Source organism: Lutra lutra, chromosome 5 (assembly GCF_902655055.1).
Source record: "Lutra lutra chromosome 5, mLutLut1.2, whole genome shotgun sequence".
Taxonomy (NCBI): Eukaryota; Metazoa; Chordata; class Mammalia; order Carnivora; family Mustelidae; genus Lutra; species Lutra lutra.
In genome coordinates this window covers 53200361-53221855 of record NC_062282.1, presented here as the reverse complement: position 1 = coordinate 53221855, position 21495 = coordinate 53200361, and the positions used below count along the sequence as shown (strand labels likewise).

The 21495-nt window shown below is 38.1% G+C and overlaps 1 protein-coding gene and 1 long non-coding RNA gene across 4 annotated transcripts in view; one reads left to right on the top strand and one right to left on the bottom strand.

Moving 5' to 3' along the window:
* Positions 1 to 21495, top strand: part of LOC125100817 (uncharacterized) — a 49003-nt gene that overhangs the window by 20338 nt on the left and 7170 nt on the right. For both annotated transcript variants that reach the window (XR_007127666.1, XR_007127667.1), the window contains 2 exons: positions 6893 to 7106; positions 8598 to 8807. This is a non-coding gene — a long non-coding RNA (uncharacterized LOC125100817). The remainder of the gene's footprint in view (positions 1 to 6892; positions 7107 to 8597; positions 8808 to 21495) is intronic.
* GABRG2 (gamma-aminobutyric acid type A receptor subunit gamma2) overlaps positions 7092 to 21495 on the bottom strand; it is a 110678-nt gene continuing 96274 nt past the window's right edge. Inside the window, exons 9-11 of one of the 2 annotated variants that reach the window (XM_047731263.1) lie at positions 12269 to 12474; positions 10218 to 10241; positions 7092 to 8867 (exon numbers count right to left, since the gene is read on the bottom strand). In XM_047731263.1, coding sequence (XP_047587219.1) covers positions 8592 to 8867; positions 10218 to 10241; positions 12269 to 12474 — 506 coding nt within the window. In that variant the 3' untranslated portion in view covers positions 7092 to 8591. The remainder of the gene's footprint in view (positions 8868 to 10217; positions 10242 to 12268; positions 12475 to 21495) is intronic. The other variant, XM_047731264.1, reaches the window with a different exon arrangement.

Sequence of the window (21495 nt, the reverse complement as noted above, 5' to 3'; positions counted from 1 at the left end):
AGTACTCAACATATGTATTGAATCAAATCATGTCTGCATTACTTTACAAAGGCATCAAGTGTTTGGGGGGAAAAAAGTAAAAGATTAAAAGAGCAGAGACAGAGTCAATAGAGGCTTAAAAGAGAAAACTAAATTTAAGTACGAAATTTAATGGCACTACTATACAGCAAGGTTCAAATCTGGCCTTCATGAGGATTCAGTTCCTTCTCATTTTCAAGAGAGCCAGAGCACTGTTCACTAAGGAAGTCGTAGTCTTGTACCCTGTTGGACACTGGGTTCAGAGAGTCTATAAATTGATCCATTTTCCATGTGGTTTTATTTGTAGTCACTTTAAGTTAAATTGTATCCAATAAAGTCTCACTTATCCCTATAGTCATTTTATTTACAGAAATAGGACTCTGGGTTTGCTAATTTTAGCTTCAATCCAATATAGAATTGTACCCTTGGCATACCCCTAACTCAGAAGCCATGTCTCTTTTTAAAGTGAGCAATAGCAGATGAGAAATATTGCCTCAAAAGGTCCACATTTTGTTAAAATAGCTCTAGGCTGCTTTACCCTATAAATCTCTTACTGACTTGGACATTTGCCATCAGGCTCACCAGAGGGCCATAGCTATTAGCCCACATTAACTCCCCAAAAGCAGTTTCCTGAAAGCCACTTCCTTAACTGTTATAAAGCCAACTGGAAAATTGTTCATGGTGAACAGAATACACAATGTAAAACACATCAGTTTTTAGTACTCCAATGTGATTCCATTTAGAGTCTACTTTTTTTTTCATGGATTAGGTATCAATTGAAAAGACCTAAATTTAACCTTTATAATCAGAGTTTTGATGACTGTGATGCAAACAAAGAGGCTTTGTCATGCACTACATGCATTAGTTTTTGGAGATTTGCTGGATAACTTCTTTTTCTCTAGACCCGTTCTCTAGCCTTCCTTATCTTGAGGTATATCCCATGAGGCTAATCTCTCTAAGCCACACTGTCTGGGTTTCCTTGCCCTCTTGTTTCCATTTAGTTTGACCAGTGGGATGCTTTAGGTAAGAGAGGAGAGAATTCTGGGTGTTTGTTCCCACCCTCCCTCCCTGCCTGGTCACTGTTTGGCAGTGGCTGTATCATCTATCTAAAATCACAGATCTTGTTAGGCGGCTTCCATTCTATGGCATTTTCTATGTTCCAATACTCCTTCCTCTTGCACTTTCAGGACTAAAGTGGCAGAATAATGACACCCCAAAGATGTTTATGTTCTAATCCCTGGAACTTTTGAATATGATGCCTTACTTCAAAGGACTTAGAAGTACATCGAAGAACTTTGATGATGTGATTAGGTTTAGAGTCTGGAGATGAGAGGATATCCTGGATTATATAGGTGGGCGCAGTGTAGTCACAATATCCTTATAAGTGGGAGGGCAGGAGTCAGAACTAGAGGTATCATGCAGGAAGCAGAGGTTGGAGTGATTTAATCGCTGACTTTGAAGGTGGGAAAGGGCCACTGGCCAAGGAATGAAGGAAGCTTCTAGAACCTGGAAAAAGCGGAGAACAGATTCTCCCTTAAAGTCTCCAAAAGAAACTTAGCCCAGAGAAAATCTTTAGTTTAGCCAGTGAGATTACTGACTTTGAGGTATGGTCATGAATTTGTGTTGTTCTAAATAACTGAATTTGTGGTAATTTGGTACAGTGGCAGTAGGAAACGAAAGCAGATAAAAATGGTTTTTCCATGGTACTACACACTCCTTTCATTGATGAACCTTAATATTGCCTGCATCTTTGTGAATAACCCCTTCATTAATTTTTCTTCATTTATTCTTTAAGTGTACCATCTATTTGTGCCAAGACTCTATTAAATGCATTTATTTTATGTAGTAATCCACTTCTAGAGAGTTATTCTAAATAGTGGGAGATATACACGGTATAGTGGGAGATATACACGGTGCCTGAGGTAAATAGAGATATTCATTGTATCATTATTTGTAACAATAAAAATAAGAGATAATGTAAATTTTTCAAATAGGAACTGGCTAAATAAATTATGGTACAGCTGTATGATATAACAGAATGTCAGAAAATGTTTGTTACATATGTACATACATAAATGTATGACTGTGTGAAAATATTAGGCTATTTATAAAACAGATCTGTATCCATTACTTATATCCATATCATGTTTATACCTCTATTATCTATCTCATTATATAAAGAAAAAGATAAATGATGCTTTTAGTGGTTAACTCTTGCTAGTAGATAAAGGTTATTTTTTTGCAGTTATTCATGTTTTTCAGAATTTCTAAAAAATTTTCATTAGTGTTCAGAAAGTTTTAAAGCAGTAATAGGTCCTCTTCACATATGGTGGAATGCTTTGTATTACAGAGAAAATCTTTTCTAGTTTTCACCCAGTTAGAATAACAATTTCTTCTACCTGTAACTATTTAGTGCAGCTCCATTATAGTTACTTGTATTCTTATCTGATTCCCCTATCATATTATGGGCATTTTGAAGCAGAGAATGCCTTAAAATTTATTTCTTCCTATACTCACAGTCCCCTTTGCGAAGCTCTTGATATGTGTTTACTGAAAGCTTTATATTGATTTAATTGATTTTATAGATGCTTAATCAAAACTTCTTTGATGAGGGACCCATAAAAAATACAAGTAACAGAAAAAACTAAAAGGCAAATTTATATGGCAGGGAGATAGAAGATAAACAACCTGAGTTGAGATGCAAATGGTGCTGAATTATTTGTATCAGGTTCTTGTCACAGAATTTTTCATAAAAAATTTGTTTACTAAGAGGATTGAATAAATGTAAGTAGTTAGCTGAACTGAACATTAGGATTAGGCTACTCAACAATCCCATTAAGTACTACAAGAAATAAAATAGCCTATCACACTTTAATCAGATTGGAAAGGCTTCATGGACTAGGTAGAATTTTTAATTAGCAACTGTTCATTGTGTGAGCAGAGAAAGGCATTCTAGTATTATGGCACTATTTTGGAAAAGACTCAAGAAGGAAATAGACAAATGAATCAAGACAACTGTGTGGAGAAATGACACAGTTTAAGAGAGTCTGAATGTTAGATGGTATCAATAACATTAGCAGAGTAATAGAATTAAGATGAGTTAGGAGGGAACAAAATTGGAATAGTCAGGAAAACCCTCAGATGTGGACCTGGGTGGCACAGTAAGTTAACCATTAGACTCTTGGTTTTGGCTTAGGTAGTGATTCCAGGCTTGTGAGATTGAGTCCTGCTTAGGGCTCTGCTCTCAGTGCAGAGTCTACTTAAGATTCTTTCTCCCTCTCCCACTACCCCTCCCCATCAAGTTCTCTCCCTCCCTCTCTCTCTTTCTCTTTCTAAAATAAATAAATAAATCTTAAAAAAAAAAAAAAAAAGAATCCCCAGATGTGACTTGAATTTTCTATCCCTGGCCCTGACATTTTTTTTCTTTTTTATGGGAAGGGCCCTCAATTATGAATGGGAGTCCTCCTGTTCATTTCATTAAGGATCTTATAAATTTAGCTACAAAATAATTTATTACCTTAGTTATGTTGGAAAAACATACTATATTAAAATGTAACTATACAGCTATTGATAATGTCACTTAATTTATTTAGCAGTCCAATTAAGCATTTCCATTTTTTTTTAAAGATTTTATTTATTTATTTGACAGAGAGAGATCACAAGCAGGCAGAGAGAGAGGAGGAAGCAGGCTCCCCGCTGAGCAGAGAGCCCGACGCGGGGCTCGATCCCAGGACCCCGAGATCATGACCTGAGCCGAAGGCAGCGGCCCAACCCACTGAGCCACCCAGGCGCCCCAAGCATTTCCATATTTTTAAGCAAAAATTATTTTTCAGTTTTTAAAAGATATCTACATGTATATCTTTATATGTATCATCTATGGCAATTTAAATGATACTGTTCCAATTGGAAATAGTTATTCACCAATACTTGCCTCTGTAATTTTCTTTATGTACATGAAACAAGCATGGTATATCAGTAAAGATATTTATTGTTTAGGGATGCCTGGGTGGCAGTCACTTAAACATCTGCCTTAGGCTCAGGTCATGATCCCAGGGTCCTGGGTTCGAGCCCCATGTTGGGCTCTGTTTAGCAGAAAGTCTGCTTCTCTCCCCCCCTGCCTGCCCCTCCCCTGTTTGTGTTCTCCCTCTCTTTCTCTGTCAAATAAATAGATGAGATCTTTAAAAATATATTTATTTATTATGTTTATTCCCAGAAAGTGGGAATATATAGTAATTCACTTCATAAGTGATAATTATTATTCTTTTTAAAAAACATTATTTATTTGTCAGAGAGAGCACAAGTAGGGGTAGCAGCAGGCAGAGGAAGAAGTAGGCTCCCCTGCTGAACAGGGAGCCTGATGCAGGACTCAGTGCCAGGACCCTGGGGTTAGGACCTGAGCCAAAGGCAGATGCTTAACTGACTGAGCCACCCAGGTGTCCTGATAATCATTATTCTTAAGCAAGGTAAATTATGACCCTGTGACTTTTCTTTTCTGACCTTTCATATATGTGCTAAGGAAAATTATTAATATCCACTCTTTCTTTGGTATTAACACAGTTACTCCTTATAATAAAACTGAGTTATAAACCATTATTATTCCCATTCTCAGGTATAATAGGTCTTGACAAGGCCTGGATTTGAACCTAGGTAAACCGGAACAAGAACCTCTTCTTTGCCATTTTGTTATACAAATAATAAGGGAAAACCCTTATTTATATCCCAAATATGGCAGAAGAAAGTTACAAGTGAATTTACAATTGGTCTATGATTTGGTCAGAACAAGTAATAATAAATCCTACCACTTTCTTGGTATAGTAGAAATAATGAGCGTGTAGAGACTAGTCATGGGAAACACTTTTGTTTTCTATTATCTCAAACCCCAAGGGGCAAAGGCCAACTCTGGGTCTGGAATTTTTCAACTGGAGATCTCTTTTTTCAAACAGAATTCTAAAAGCAGTAGGTAACACTGACTATGGATTGATCATTACTTTAGATAGAGAATAAAAGAAATGCAAAATTTATAATCTCTTTTCCTGGGTATTCTAAAATTTCTGTCTCCTTGCGATAAAATAAAGTGAGGACAAGATCAAAGAAAGAAAGCATCTTCAAGTTTGGCAGATCCTAAAACATTAACAGAAAAAGTATTCCAGAATTTTACTTCCAAACCCTGGAACACTGTAAGACCCAACAGAAAAAGCAACGGTCAGATGCCTCTCCCAGGTGTGCCATCAACTTGCTTTGTGACCTTTGGGCAATTTAACCAGCACTAAAAAATACAGCAGAGCTTTTGGTCTAGGTCATTCTCCCTTTCTCCTACACATTTGACAAAAATTCATAGTGACAAAGCATAGAGACAGCAATTTTTGACATAATCCCCAAAGACCGCATCATTTGGTTAATTTAATTTGACCTTCATCACAGACAAAAATTGTTGCTACTAGTCAGAATAATATTGAGCCTTAAAAAGGGGGACCAAGGCCATACAATGAATATGCACTCAGCTAAAGATAAGGGCATTGGGTTAGACAGAAGTCAAAACCTAACTGAACGCTATTTTTTTTAAACATGTCTAGAAGGTGAGAAAGAGATGTTTAAATTGGATGCAGGCAGCCATGAAGAGCCAAGAGAATGACAGGCAGAGGAAGGTTAGGGCAGCTGTGCTTGTAAAGGATTATGGTACTTTCTTTTGAGAATTTCAAAGGACTTCAATAAAATATGATACTGTCTCTGGAGCATGTCTCCCTATGCCTTTAAGTTTAGGTGTTACAGATAAAGGTTCTTTTTGGCCTTAAAAGTAATTAATATGTAAGATTTCCTCAACAAGAGAGTCTCAGATCTTCAACCTATAGTTTAACAGAATATTTGCAATACAAATACTCCTTAAAATGAAACCTCATGCTGTGGAATCACATTAAGACATATATGAGTATTGCTGGATTTTTTAAAGAAAAGCTGATTTGTTGGAGGTGGGAGGATCATGGCAGCAGAATATTAGAGGCCCTAGAAGTGAAGGAAGACACTTCTGACCACTTGCTGAGTGCCACTACATGGGGTGGCATAATTATACCTTTTAGCTGGTAAAATGGAGGCTTATAAAGGATGAATTGACAATAGTCAAACAACAGGTAAATGGTAGAGTTGGAGTCCCCATTATGTCTGACACTAGTGTCCATGTTCTTAACCACACCACAAGTTTTGGGGTTTAAGCTTTACTTACTTGGTGACATTTCTTCCTTCCATTTCCATTCCATACCCCAAATATATCAATTTCTTTGAAGTGAGGAACATCACTGCATAATACAATCATACTGCTCACAAATAAAGCTCACATAAAGGGAAGGCAGCATTGAGGAATGCTACAAGAAAGTGGAGTCACAATCTTTACAACAAACAAGTCCAGCCAGACCACTGACATGCCACCATCAAATAGAATGCAGCATTTTTATTGTAAAAGTCCACATATTAGGTAATTCCCTTTGTGAAAAGGTTTTTCAAATACATAGATGGGGAGCAGCTAATAATTAAGAATTAGATTACATATAATATATATTCATATTGCCAGTACTATGCACACATTGGAAAGCTAGCTTTTTTTGAGTGTCCCCATTACAGAATACATTTCAAGTTGACAATAATGTGTTTCTTACCATTGAAAATTTGCCAACAACTCTCCCAGAGTCAACATTAAATGTTAACAATTCAAAACATGAAAAAATCCTATTTACATGTGTTTGAGGTTATATACTAGAGCACTGATATATTAAAGGTTTGTAAAATTGGCAGCTAAATGTGTTTCAAGATTCATCCAGATGACTCAATGAGGACCTTACATAGTTTTATAACAAAGCCACTCTTTCTTTTCTACTCTTTTTAGGTTACCTATCTAGTTAATACTGGTTATGATTGAGGTCTTAGAGAAATGATTGGCATAAGAAAGAACCGATGAAGGGTGCTGTTTTAGAAAAAATAAGGATTCAGGATGAGTACATGGAGGTGGAGCTCAGTTCATTGTGTTTGAAGTCGGGACAACCTCTTCATGTGATTATCACATAGTTGAATGAGGCCACAGTCATAGGATCAACCTCCATGTAAGTTGTTTATTCTTTCAATTTTTAAAAATTAATCTTCAGTACTTTTTTAACAGAGTGTAGAATACAACATTCTGAACACCAGTCAGGTATGAATCCTGCTCTTGCCTATCATGTCTTCAAGTGGAATTGTGGATGGGCCAAAGCTAACTCATCTCGAAACCTGGAAAAAAAATATATAAATCCTAAATAATGCCTTAGTAGGCCCATTTCTGTGCATAAACATAGGACTTCAGTATTGTTTTAAAAGAAGTATGGACTTTGGTTACTTTTGTTAATTATCATAAATTTATTTTAGGCCAAGATCTTTGGATCCTTCTGTTAATTTTCACAAGACCAGATAACATTTGACAATGCCTATGTGAAAAGATGAATCACTGGTTCTCGCTGGCTCAAAGAGAGTCACAGAAGCATATGAAGCCAGTTCGCTTCAAACCGTATCTATTGAGCACCAACTACGTGCCAGGCACTATATAAGGTGCTGAGGATCCAAAGAGGAAATGATAAGGATTCTGCCCACAAGGCACTCACAATCACTAGAAGCAGATCTTGAGATGGAGAATAAATTCTGTTATAATCTATCAGTCATCCTAAAAGGAAGAAAAAATAGCTGCAAGCACATACAATTATATTCTATGAAATTGGGCATATTTAGAGGTGGCAAATGTCAATTGTTCAGTCTATATTTTACTTAAAGTGTTTTAATATGTCCTAATGGAAAAAAATAAGCTCTTCGAATCTTCATGCGTGAGGGAGAAGATAGAGAAAATTCCTCCCTCCAATTCCAAACCCAAACCCTTATAATTACATTCATGATTCTTTTATAGCCCAAAGACACAGAATAAAGACAATGCTTTATGATGTTAACTTCATTCCATTTATTTTGGCTCTAAAGAGATGCATGCATTAAACTTGAAGCAGTCTACGTTACTGAAATATTTACATCATTGTACATGTGAGGTGGAGGAAATTTTCTTCCTATCTTGAGATAGAGGTGTAATAGATTTCTAGTCTAGACTCATATTTAAAGTGACTTGTGATTTTTCTCAAATGAGGGAGATAGCCTACTGGGACCAAATTTACTACAACCTGCCCCCAAATGAACACAGGGTACGGTTTTGGACCTTTTGCGTCTAATTGTATCTTGAATTGATTAAGGACACCACCACTGTAAGTAGTCATGGTTTCCATGATTTCAATCATTGTAGCTGAAAAATATCTTGTTGGGTTTCAGTGTTCTTGCTCTAATTTCACTTTGCCTTATAGGTTTGAAACACAGCAAACATTAAAGTTCAAATTACATTTACCACAGGAGAGTTGGGCGCAAACAATATGACATCAATACAGTTTAGCAGGTTAGAACATAGAAACAAATTCAAATTATCATAAACCACACAGGGGATTCTTTAAGTGGACTTAGAAAGGACATCTTCTCTCCATGAGATTTAGTGAATAAGACCCACATCAATAAAACCCATACCTCTTTCACAGGTAAAGGTAGGAAACCCAATAAACCAGATTGAATAAGCAGAAGGCAGTGGGGAAGAAGATCCGTGCATATGAGTCCATTTTGGCGATACGAATATGTATCCTCCCATGTCTCCAAGCTCCTGTTCGGCAATCTTCAAAACAGCAGAAGAAACTGGCACAGTCCTTGCCATCCAGACACTCATACCCATATTCTTCATCTCTCTCTTGAAGGTGAGTGGCATTGTTCATTTGAATGGTTGCTGATCTTGGGCGGATATCAATGGTAGGTGCCTGAGACAAGGGTTGGGAATAAGAGTTAGTTATACTTGATAAATCCTAGATTAGGTCTCCACAATGTCACCAAGGTGAATGATGAATCTGAAAATGAGTACTCAGGAATTGCTATGAAATCGTGATCTACAATGGTAAAATTGAACTTAGAAGGAGAGCACATTTGCAGATTTCAAATTTTGAGCTTAAGCGGTGCAGCTGAAAATAATACCATAAGCTAATAGCTATAGCAAGAAGATTGAACACCAAAAGAACTCAAAGTTTAAAGATTTAAATCAAACAACTACATGGAATCTTAGTCTAGTAAATATTAGATGTGAGGTTGGTTACATGAAGGCATTTAATGGTGTTGCATGTGAGTAGAACAGAGAAATAAAATGCATCAATTTTGAACTCAAATTTTGTGTCATGCTTACCTATAGGCAAATAGTAAACCCCATTACACTGAGCAAATGCACTAAATGCTATTAAAAGAAAATGTTAAAATATATATAAATATAGGAGTTTTCTGAGTTTATACCACAAGTAGTATGGCTTATGTTTTAAAGATATATAGTGTTTTGTCTATCATTCAGCAGCTAGAAGCTTCAGAATGTCAGCAATGTTTATTCAGAAAAAAATGCTACCACCTTTTTACTATGTGAGAAGAAACAAATACCAATTAATTGAATGATAATTTAATCTTTGTTGCCACATTAATTATGAAAGTACTATAAATCTCAATGATTAATTTGGGAGAGTTAATTTTAGGATATTATAAATATGAACCCCAGTGTCTCTGAGTAAGTTATCCCAATTCAACTGGGAAAAGAAATATCAATGCATTATTGAGTGATAGAGCCAAAAGGTCCCTGGATTACCCTAGGAGGGAGGGATGGGTATTTTAACTTAAAGCATTTCAAAGAGAGTATTACTTTTAAAGAACTGGTAGGTTCAGAATTCAGAACAATGGAGATTATTAAAGTTACTTATCAAAAAACAATCCCGTTTTGCATTAGGATTTACCAAATTACATTTTAAGAGCATTTATGGTATATATGGTAGGTGCAGTCAGTGAATTTTATCTGAGAAGGGAGGATAAGTTTTGACTTTGAAGTTTAAAGAAGACGTTTTTCCTAATGACATGTCCTAGAGCTTATAGCTTTATAAGATTGAACCTCTGAGAATTAGTGTAGGGTTGATGACTCAACTCTAGAAATCTATAGAACTTTCTTCATCTTACCTCTCATAGAATGCTTAAATATCTACTCACTAAAAAACAACAACAAAAAAAATTGAAACACCATGTAAGCGTTAATAATTAAATTCAGCAGTTGCATGCAGTGAATTTTCATTCCAAAAACATTATACCTTGAAGGAAAACATCCGAAGAAGCTTTGGGTTTGTAGACAGAAAAGAGAATTGCATTTTTTTTTAATTAAAAGAAGAAAAAAAGAAAAGAAAAAGACAAAATAAGATAAAAACACAGTTTAAAAACATATTAAAATGAACTGAAATTATAAACACAGAAGGACAATTCTGGGCTTGGAACAAAGTACGTGCCTAAAGTTGGAAAATGGAATTTGGAGATTTCAATAAATTAACCCACAATTCTCTAAATGCAAAAGCCAGTGTTGTCCATTTGTGAGGAAGCTTCTTTCCATTGCCTGACTGCCCTGTATGAAAGTACTTTGATTTTATTTTCTAATTAACATCAAGGAAGCCTTACTAGGTAAGTCTTAACACAATGAACCAATAGGCATATTTAATGGAAAAATGAAATTTCAGCTTCTCATTCATAGCTTAGGCTCTTTCTAGTTGTGATAAATCATCTAATTGGCTTACAAGAGGAAAATCCAAAAAATTTTCAGGTAATTTGATTTTTTCAGTTTCTTTAATCCCCTCGGCAATGATATAGCTATTAGGGCATAAGGGCTTTTTACAAAGGACTCTTGTTTAAAAGCTCACCCTCACATTCTTGTTAATACTGGCATGTAATAACGCTGAGTGTCACAGAACCCTCTTTTTGAGGAAAAATGTGATGGAAAGTGAAGGATGGGGAGAAATAATAATTTTTTAAAAACACAATAAGGAAAATAAAATAAGGATAGAAAAAATGCAAAGATAGAGAGGCAAACAGACAGGGAAGGAAAGGACTGCATAAAGCATAATGAATATTTGGGAAATTAAGGATAAGCATTTCTTTTTGTATTAATCATCAAAATTAATGCTTTTTTTCTTTACCTGTTACAGATTCTTACATTCAGATAAATATATGCCATTTGTAGAATTTCACCAGGGTTCTTGGAGATCCATCAGGATACAACCTAGAATCATCTGTATTTCCTCGTTAAAATATAGTCCCCGCCAAAATTGGTGGGTCAGAGAGCTACCACTATCAAGGACCTCATGGCCTTTATGACAGACCAGGAAGGTCTATAAATTCAGGAAGCTAGGGTGACTTCCTTTGCCCCTCTGTTAGAAAGGAATGGATCTTAACTTCCATGGAGCTTCCTAGAAGCCAGACAGCCACTACACTCATGTGTGTAAATGGGTAGCTACTCGTTCTCTTCAACATCCATTTTAAAGGATAATTGCATGAGACCTGTATATTTGTGCCTTCGCATCTCTACTTGAAGTTTGGCGGCAAGATGAAGTCATCTTACCTTTTCCCAAATCACTGAAATCAATCCAAGTTGGTAACTGTATAAATCATCAACATCAACCATCATCATCACTATTAATGGTAAGGACTTTCATTTGTAAGGTGCCAGGTAATGCTTTTTACCTTTATTACCACAGCAGCCCTTTAAGATATGTATTTTTTATAATACTAGTCTTATATATGAGAACATAAAGACATAAGGAGGCTAAGTAACTTGCCCAAACAATAGATGATCCATTTCATTTAAAAACAAAATAATACATTTTGAGTATGAAACCAGTCTTAGTCCTCTGGTGGTAAAACACACACACACACACACACACACACACACACAATTACTTGCAAAAGTGTGGTGATCTTTTGAAACTTCAAGAACATTGTGGCTGCCTAATGGAAAGCCTTGAATGAAAACGTTAATTTAAAACATCAATCATTTAAGAATGTTACAGTAAGGGAGCAGAAAGAGGACAATCAATGAAACCTAAAATAACAGCAACTAGAAAATAAATGCATGTCTCAACAGTGTTTGTAACCCCTATGAAATAGAGTAAGAGTCTGCCTTAGTGAATCAGGCCTCTTCCAAGTAAAAAATGACCAAAATTAATTCTTATGGCCTGGCCAAACTCATACACTGTTTTCATTTTGGAGCCCAAAGTGTTGAGCCTTAGCCTGCAGACAGGCTAAGACCAAACAAAAACAAAACCAGGAGCCCTTTTACATAAAAATTTCAGTGGTCCCAATGGGAAATGATACATACAGGGTTTTTCTTCTTTTTGTCTTTATCCTTGCTTGGTTTCCGGTTGCTGACAAAATAATGCAGGGTGCCGTATTCCACCAAAGCAGAGAAGACAAAGATGAAGCAAACAGATACAAAGAGATCCATTGCTGTAACATAGGAGACCTTGGGGAGTGACTTCCGGGCAATAGTGCTGAGGGTGGTCATTGTCAGGACAGTGGTGATACCTGAAGAAAGGTACAGTAAAACAGACCTCATCAGCAAGTTGGATAACTGACTCACTACTGAAACCAACATTATTTTGTGACTTCTGATAAGCAACCTCAGTAATGAAGGAGACATAACTGTAATCCATTCACTCTGTCCACAAATATTTATTGCCTGCTTGCCAACTATCAGTTACTATGACAAACACTGAGTGTATGTTGAAAACTATCCCTGACCTTACATACCTTATATTTTAGTGATAGAGAACACTACAAATCAAGTGAGCAAAGAAAAGTATAATCACAAATTATGGTTTATGTGATGGAGAACAGCAGGGACAGTGAAACCTAATTAGAATACTGAGGGAAGACATCTTTGTGGAGGTGATATTTAAGAAGTTTAAAAGTTAGAAGACACCAACTTCTGACTAATTCCAGAGTATATAAAGGAAGACACTGAAGAAGGGACACATTATCTTCTTTAAAAAAATTGGAATACCTAGCATCTGGGGATAGACCAGGGTATCAAGGTGATGCTAAGATAACAGAAGTTATATCATGCAGAGCATGCAAAGGAGTTTACACTTTAAAGTAAAAGGAGAATCCTTTTAAGGGTATTAAATAGAGGAGATGAGCTAAGTGACATGTTCTGGTTAATGAACTTTTTGAAGACTATTACAGAAAGAGAGAAGATGGTGTTGTAGAAGGATCCTGAGCTCACCACCCCCATAGCTATATCGAGGTGTAACAACTACATATATTGCAACTCACTCTGAAAATGACCTGAAGATTGGCAGAACATATCTTCTGTAACAGGTAACGTCATAAAAAGAAAGCCACATCAAGAAGGGTAGGAGGGAAGAGGCATGGTTAGGAACCAAAGTACTGCTGTAACTACCCAGAAGTGGGAGGGATAGGACAAGCATGGAGGCACAAGGGGGTGGGCAACCCTATCCCTGGGTGCCTGCACTGAGATGAGCTCCCATAATGTCTGGCTTTAAAAATCAGCAGGACCTAACTCCAGGAGAGCCAGAAGGTCATAGGAAACCAAGTCTCCACTTTTAATTGAAGAGCCAGCATGCTATATTACTCACTGTGTATGCCAGCACAGAAGAACCAGTTTGGTAAGTGCCTGGGTTATACAAGGAGATTTGTTGACTGATTTTTGAACATGTGTCAGAAGGGCAAGAATCTGCAAAAGCTTTCTCTAGGAACAGAAGCGCTAAAGGGTACCCTTTTTCTTACCCTATTTCAGCCTAGATGGCTATATGCTTGCAAAAGCCAGTTCTGAAACTCTCCACTTGCTAGCAGTACTTGCCTCACCTCATCATTCTTCAACAGATCCATCTTACATATTCTGGCCTACCCAGTACGCTCCAAAGGACTCCTGTCTTGCTATAATTGGCCAGGTTACCTCAGTTGGGAACAGCAACCCCTCAAAGAGACTACTGCCCCCACAATACCTGGCAGGTGGCATTTGCTGGAATCAGTGTCCTTCCAAAGCAAACCCTGCCACAGGGACTGGGGAGATAACCCCACACATCAGCATGCCCAGAGGTGATATAACAAGGCCTCTCAGCTAACTGCACTAGGGGCAAACCCTACCCATCACTATGCCCACAGCAGTCACAGCCACAACAGGAGGGTGCACACAGCCTACACGGGGGACATTCCTAGAGCACCTGGTTCTGGTGACCAGGAGTGGATTGTGCCATAGGGCACCACAGGATGCCTTCAACTTAAGCCCACTACTTTCAAGATCAGGAGATATAGTTGATCCACTTGATAAATAAAAGCACAGAGACAAAATGAGGAGACATAAGAGTATGTTCCCACAAACAAACAAGACAAAACCACAGAAAAAGAGTTAACAAAATGGAGATAAGCAAATTATCTGACAAAGAGTTGAAAGTGCTGGTCAGAAAGATACTCACAGAACTTGAGAGGTAAGTGAATGAACTCAGAACAAAGAAACAGAAAATATAATAAAGAACCAGTCAGAACCAAAATACAAAAACTGAAATTAAAACTACACTAGAGGCAATCAACAGAAGATTAGAGGATGCAAAATGGATAACTGAACTGGAAGACAGGATAATGGAGAACAAGTATGCTGAACAGCAAAAAGAAAAAGAAATTTAAAAAATAAGTTAAGGGATCTCTGAGACCACATCAAGCATACTGACATTCATATTTTCATCTCCAGAAGGAGAAGAGAGAAAGAAGAGGGCAGAAACTTACTTAAAGAAATGATAATTTGCGAGAGGAGTCAAGATGGCGGAGAAGTAGCAGGCTGAGACTACTTCGGGTAGAGGAGATCAGCTAAATAGCTTATCTAAAGATTGCAAACACCTACAAATCCAACGGGAGATTGAAGAGAAGAAGAACAGCAATTCTAGAAACAGAAAATCAACCACTATCTGAAAGGTAGGACTGCCGGAAAAGTGAATCCAAAGCGATGGGAAGATAGACCGCGGGGAAGGGGCTGGCTCCCAGCGAGCGGCAGAGCAACGGAGCAACGGAGCAAAATCAGGACTTTTAAAAGTCTGTTCCGCTGAGGGACATCGCTCCAGAGGCTTAACTGGGTTGAAGCCCAGGCGGGGTCAGCGCGGCCTCAGGTCCCGCAGGGTCGCAGAAGGATCGGGGGTGTCTGAGTGTCGCAGAGCTTACCGGTATTGGAGCGGGGAAGCCGGCTACAGAGACAGAGCCGAGGAGTGACTCTCAGCTCGGGGTTCCCCTGAACCGGTCGCAGGCTCGGTCAGCTTGGAGCGCGGCCTGAGGCCAGGGTGACGGGAGTCATTGGGCGCTGTTCTCTGAGGGCGCACTGACGAGTGGGGCCCCGGGCTCTCGGCTCCTCCGGGCCGGAGACCGGGAGGCCGCCATCTTCATTCCCGTCCTCCGGACTCTATGGAAAGCGCTCAGGGAACAAAAGCTCCCGAAAGCAAACCCTAGCGGATTACTCAGCGCGGGCCCCGGGTAAGGGCGGTGCAACTCCGCCTGGGGCAAAGACACTTGAGAATCACTACAACAGGCCCCTCCCCCAGAAGATCAACGGGAAACCCAGCCAGGACCAAGTTCACCTACCCAGGAGTACAGTTTCAATACCAAGGAGAGCGGCGGAATTCCAGAGGAGAAGAAAGCAAAGCACGGAACTCATGGCTTTCTCCCCATGATTTTTTAGCCTTGCAGTTAATTTAATTTTTTTTTCTTTTTCAATTTTTTTTTCTTTTTCACTTCTTCTGCTAAATTTTTTTAACTTTTACCGTTTTCTTTTTTAACGTTTTTAAAATAGTTTATCTAATATATATATATATATTTTCCTCTTTTTATATTTTTTCTTTATCAGCTTTCTTTTTTTAAATAGTTTCTTTTTTTTTTTCTTTTGAACCCCTTTTTATCCCCTTTCTCCCCCCTCACAATTTGGGATCTCTTCTGATTTGGCTAAAGCATATTTTCCTGGGGTTGTTGCCACGCTTTTAGTATTTTACTTGCTCCTTCATAAACTCTTATCTGGACAAAATGACAAGGCGGAAAAATTCACCACAAAAAAAAGAACAAGAGCTAGTACCAAAGGCTAGGGACCTAATCAATAGAGACATTGGTAATATGTCAGATATAGAGTTCAGAATGACGATTCTCAAGGTTCTAGCCGGGCTTGAAAAAGAAATGGAAGATATTAAAGCAACACTCTCGGGAGATATAAAAGCCCCTTCTGGAGAAATAAAAGAACTAAAATCGAACCAAGTTGAAATCAAAAAAGCTATTAATGAGGTGCAATCAAAAATGGAGGCTCTCACTGCTAGGATAAATGAGGCAGAAGAAAGAATTAGCGATATAGAAGACCAAATGACAGAGAATAAAGAAGCTGAGCAAAAGAGGGACAAACAGCTACTGGACCACGAGGGGAGAATTTGAGAGATAAGTGACACCATAAGACGAAACGACATTAGAATAATTGGGATTCCAGAAGAAGAGGAAACAGAGAGGGGAGCAGAAGGTATATTGGAGAGAATTATTGGAGAGAATTTCCCCAATATGGCAAAGGGAACAAGCATCAAAATTCAAGAGGTTCAGAGAACCCCCCTCAAAATCAATAAGAATAGGTCCACACCCCGTCACCTAATAGTAAAATTTACAAGTCTTAGTGACAAAGAAAAGATCCTGAAAGCAGCCCGGGAAAAGAAGTCTGTAATGTACAATGGTAAAAATATTAGATTGGCAGCAGACTTATCCACAGAGACCTGGCAGGCCAGAAAGAGCTGGCATGATATATTCAGAGTACTAAATGAGAAAAACATGCAGCCAAGAATACTATATCCAGCTAGGCTATCATTGAAAATAGAAGGAGAGATTAAAAGCTTCCAGGACAAACAAAAACTGAAAGAATTTGCAAATACCAAACCAGCTCTACAGGAAATATTGAAAGGGGTCCTCTAAGCAAAGAGAGACCCTAAAAGTAGTAGATCAGAAAGAAACAGAGACAATATACAATAACAGTCACCTTACAGGCAATACAATGGCACTAAATTCATATCTCTCAGTACTTACCCTCAATGTTAATGGGCTAAATGCCCCAATCAAAAGACACAGGGTATCAGAATGGATAAAAAAACAAAACCCATCTATATGTTGCCTACAAGAAACTCATCTTAAACCCGAAGACACCTCCAGATTTAAAGTGAGGGGGTGGAAAAGAATTTACCATGCTAATGGACATCAGAAGAAAGCAGGAGTGGCAATCCTTATATCAGATTAGATTTTAAGCCAAAGACTATAATAAGAGATGAGGAAGGACACTATATCATACTCAAAGGAACTGTCCAACAAGAAGATCTAACAATTTTAAATATCTATGCCCCTAACGTGGGAGCAGCCAACTATATAAACCAATTAATAACAAAATCAAAGAAACACATCGACAAGAATACAATAATAGTAGGGGATTTTAACACTCCCCTCACTGAAATGGACAGATCATCCAAGCAAAAGATCAACAAGGAAATCAAGGCCTTAAATGACACACTGGACCAGATGGACATCACAGATATATTCAGAACATTTCATCCCAAAGCAACAGAATACACATTCTTCTCTAGTGCACATGGAACATTCTCCAGAATAGATCACATTCTTGGTCCTAAATCAAGTCTCAACAGGTATCAAAAGATTGGGATCATTCCCTGCATATTTTCAGACCACAATGCTCTAAAGCTAGAACTCAATCACAAGAGGAAATTTGGAAAGAACCCAAATACATGGAGACTAAACAGCATCCTTCTAAAGAATGAATGGGTCAACCAGGAAATTAAAGAAGAATTGAAAAAATTTATGGAAACAAATGATAATGAAAACACAACGGTTCAGAATCTGTGGGACACAACAAAGGCAGTCCTGAGAGGAAAATATATAGCGGTACAAGCCTTTCTCAAGAAACAAGAAAGGTCTCAGGTACACAACCTAACCCTACACCTAAAAGAGCTGGAGAAAGAACAAGAAAGAAAGCCTAAACCCAGCAGGAGAAGAGAAATCATAAAGATCAGAGCAGAAATCAATGAAATAGACACCAAAAAAACAATAGAACAAATCAACGAAACTAGGAGCTGGTTCTTTGAAAGAATTAATAAGATTGATAAACCCCTGGCCAGACTTATCAAAAAGAAAAGAGAAAGGACCCAAATAAATAAAATCATGAATGAAAGAGGAGAGATCACAACGAACACCAAAGAAATACAGACAATAATAAGAACATACTATGAGCAACTCTATGCCAACAAATTTGACAATCTGGAAGAAATGGATGCATTCCTAGAGACATATAAACTACCACAACTGAACCAGGAAGAAATAGAAAGCCTGAACAGACCCATAACCAGTAAGGAGATTGAAACAGTCATCAAAAATCTCCAAACAAACAAAAGCCCAGGGCCAGACGGCTTCCCGGGGGAATTCTACCAAACATTTAAAGAAGAACTAATTCCTATTCTCCTGAAACTGTTCCAAAAAATAGAAATAGAAGGAAAACTTCCAAACTCATTTTATGAGGCCAGCATCACCTTGATCCCAAAACCAGACAAGGATCCCAACAAAAAAGAGAACTACGGACCAATATCCTTGATGAACACAGATGCAAAAATTCTCGCCAAAATACTAGCCAATAGGATTCAACAGTACATTAAAAGGATTATTCACCACGACCAAGTGGGATTTATTCCAGGGCTGCAAGGTTGGTTCAACATCCGCAAATCAATCAATGTGATACAACACATTAATAAAAGAAAGAACAAGAACCATATGATACTCTCCATAGATGCTGAAAAAGCATTTGAGAAAGTACAGCATCCCTTCCTGATCAAAACTCTTCAAAGTGTAGGGATAGAGGGCCCATACCTCAATATTATCAAAGCCATCTATGAAAAACCCACCGCAAATATCATTCTCAATGGAGAAAAACTGAAAGCTTTTCCGCTAAGGTCAGGAACACGGCAGGGATGTCCGTTATCACCACTGCTATTCAACATAGTACTAGAAGTCCTAGCCTCAGCAATCAGACAACAAAAGGAAATTAAAGGCATCCAAATCGGCAAAGTAGAAGTCAAACTATCACTCTTTGCAGATGATATGATACTATATGTGGAAAACCCAAAAGACTCCACTCCAAAACTGCTAGAACTTGTACAGGAATTCAGTAAAGTGTCAGGATATAAAATCAATGCACAGAAATCAGCTGCATTTCTCTACACCAACAACAAGACAGAAGAAAGAGAAATTAAGGAGTCCATCCCATTTACAATTGCACCCAAAACTATAAGATACCTAGGAATAAACCTAACCAAAGAGACTAAGAATCTATACTCAGAAAACTATAAAGTACTCATGAAAGAAATTGAGGAAGACACAAAGAAATGGAAAAAATGTTCCATGCTCCTGGATTGGAAGAATAAATATTGTGAAAATGTGTATGCTACCTAAAGCAATCTACACATTTAATGCAATTCCTATCAAAGTACCATCCATTTTTTTCAAAGAAATGGAACAAATAATCCTAAAATTTATATGGAACCAGAAAAGACCTCGAATAGCCAAAGGAATATTGAAAAAGAAAGCCAAAGTTGGTGGCATCACAATTCCGGACTTCAAGCTCCATTACAAAGCTGTCATCATCAAGACAGCATGGTACTGGCACAAAAACAGACACATAGATCAATGGAACAGAATAGAGAGCCCAGAAATAGACCCTCAACTCTATGGTCAACTCATCTTTGACAAAGCAGGAAAGAATGTCCAATGGAAAAAAGACAGCCTCTTCAATAAATGGTGTTGGGAAAATTGGACAGCCACATGCAGAAAAATGAAATTGGATCATTTCCTTACACCACACACGAAAATAGACTCAAAATGGATGAAGGATCTCAATGTGAGAAAGGAATCCATCAAAATCCTCGAGGAGAACACTGGCAGCAACCTCTTCGACCTCAGCCGTAGCAACATCTTCCTAGGAACATCACCAAAGGCAAGGGAAGCAAGGGCAAAAATGAACTTTTGGGATTTTATCAAGATCAAAAAAAGCTTTTGCACAGCAAAGGAAACAGTTAACAAAACCAAAAGACAACTGACAGAATGGGAGAAGATATTTGCAAATGACATATCAGATAAAGGGCTAGTGTCCAAAATCTATAAAGAACTTAGCAAACTCAACACCCAAAGAACAAATAATCCAATCAAGAAATGGGCAGAGGACATGAACAGACATTTCTGCAAAGAAGACATCCAGATGGCCAACAGACACATGAAAAAGTGCTCCATATCACTCGGCATCAGGGAACTACAAATCAAAACCACCATGAGATATCACCTCACACCAGTCAGAATGGCTAAAATTAACAAGTCAGGAAATGACAGATGCTGGCGAGGATGCGGAGAAAGGGGAACCCTCCTACACTGTTGGTGGGAATGCAAGCTGGTGCAATCACTCTGGAAAACAGCATGGAGGTTCCTCAAAATGTTGAAAATAGAACTACCCTATGACCCTGCAATTGCACTGCTGGGTATTTACCCTAAAGATACAAACGTAGTGATCCGAAGGGGCACGTGCACCCGAATGTTTATAGCAGCAATGTCTACAATAGCCAAACTATGGAAAGAACCTAGATGTCCATCTACAGACGAATGGATAAAGAAGATGTGGTATATATACACAATGGAATACTATGCAGCCATCAAAAGAAATGAAATCTTGCCATTTGCGACGACGTGGATGGAACTAGAGGGTATCATGCTTAGCGAAATAAGTCAATCGGAGAAAGACAACTATCATATGATCTCCCTGATATGAGGGAGAGGAGATGCAACATGGGGGGTTGAGGGGGTAGGAGAAGAGTAATGAAACAAGATGGGATTGGGAGGGAGACAAACCATAAGTGACTCTTAATCTCACAAAACAAACTGAGGGTTGCTGGGGGGAGGGGGGTTGGGAGAGGGGGGTGGGGTTATGGATATTGGGGAGGGTATGTGCTATGGTGAGTGCTGTGAAGTGTGTAAACCTGGCGATTTGCAGACCTGTACCCCTGGGGATAAAAATATATGTTTACAAAGCTGTAAAAAAAAAAAAAAAAAGAAAGGATGAATACCCAAGTTTTGTAGCAACATGGACGGGACTGGAAGAGATTATGCTGAGTGAAATAAGTCAAGCAGAGAGAGAGTCAATTATCATATGGTTTCACTTATTTGTGGAGCATAACAAATAGCATGGAGGACAAGGGGAGATGGAGAGGAGAAGGGAGTTGAGGGAAATTGGAAGGGAGGTGAACCATGAGAGACTATGGACTCTGAAAACGATCTGAGAATTTTGAAGGGGTGGGGGGTGGGAGGTTGGGGGTACCAGGTGGTGGGTATTGTAGAGGGCACAGATTGCATGGAGCATTGGGTGTGGTGCAAAAATAATGAATACTGTTATGCTGAAAAAATAAAAAATAAAAAAAAATAAATAAAAAAGAAATGATAGTTTGAAATGTCCTAATCTGAGAAAGGAAACCCCCAACAAGT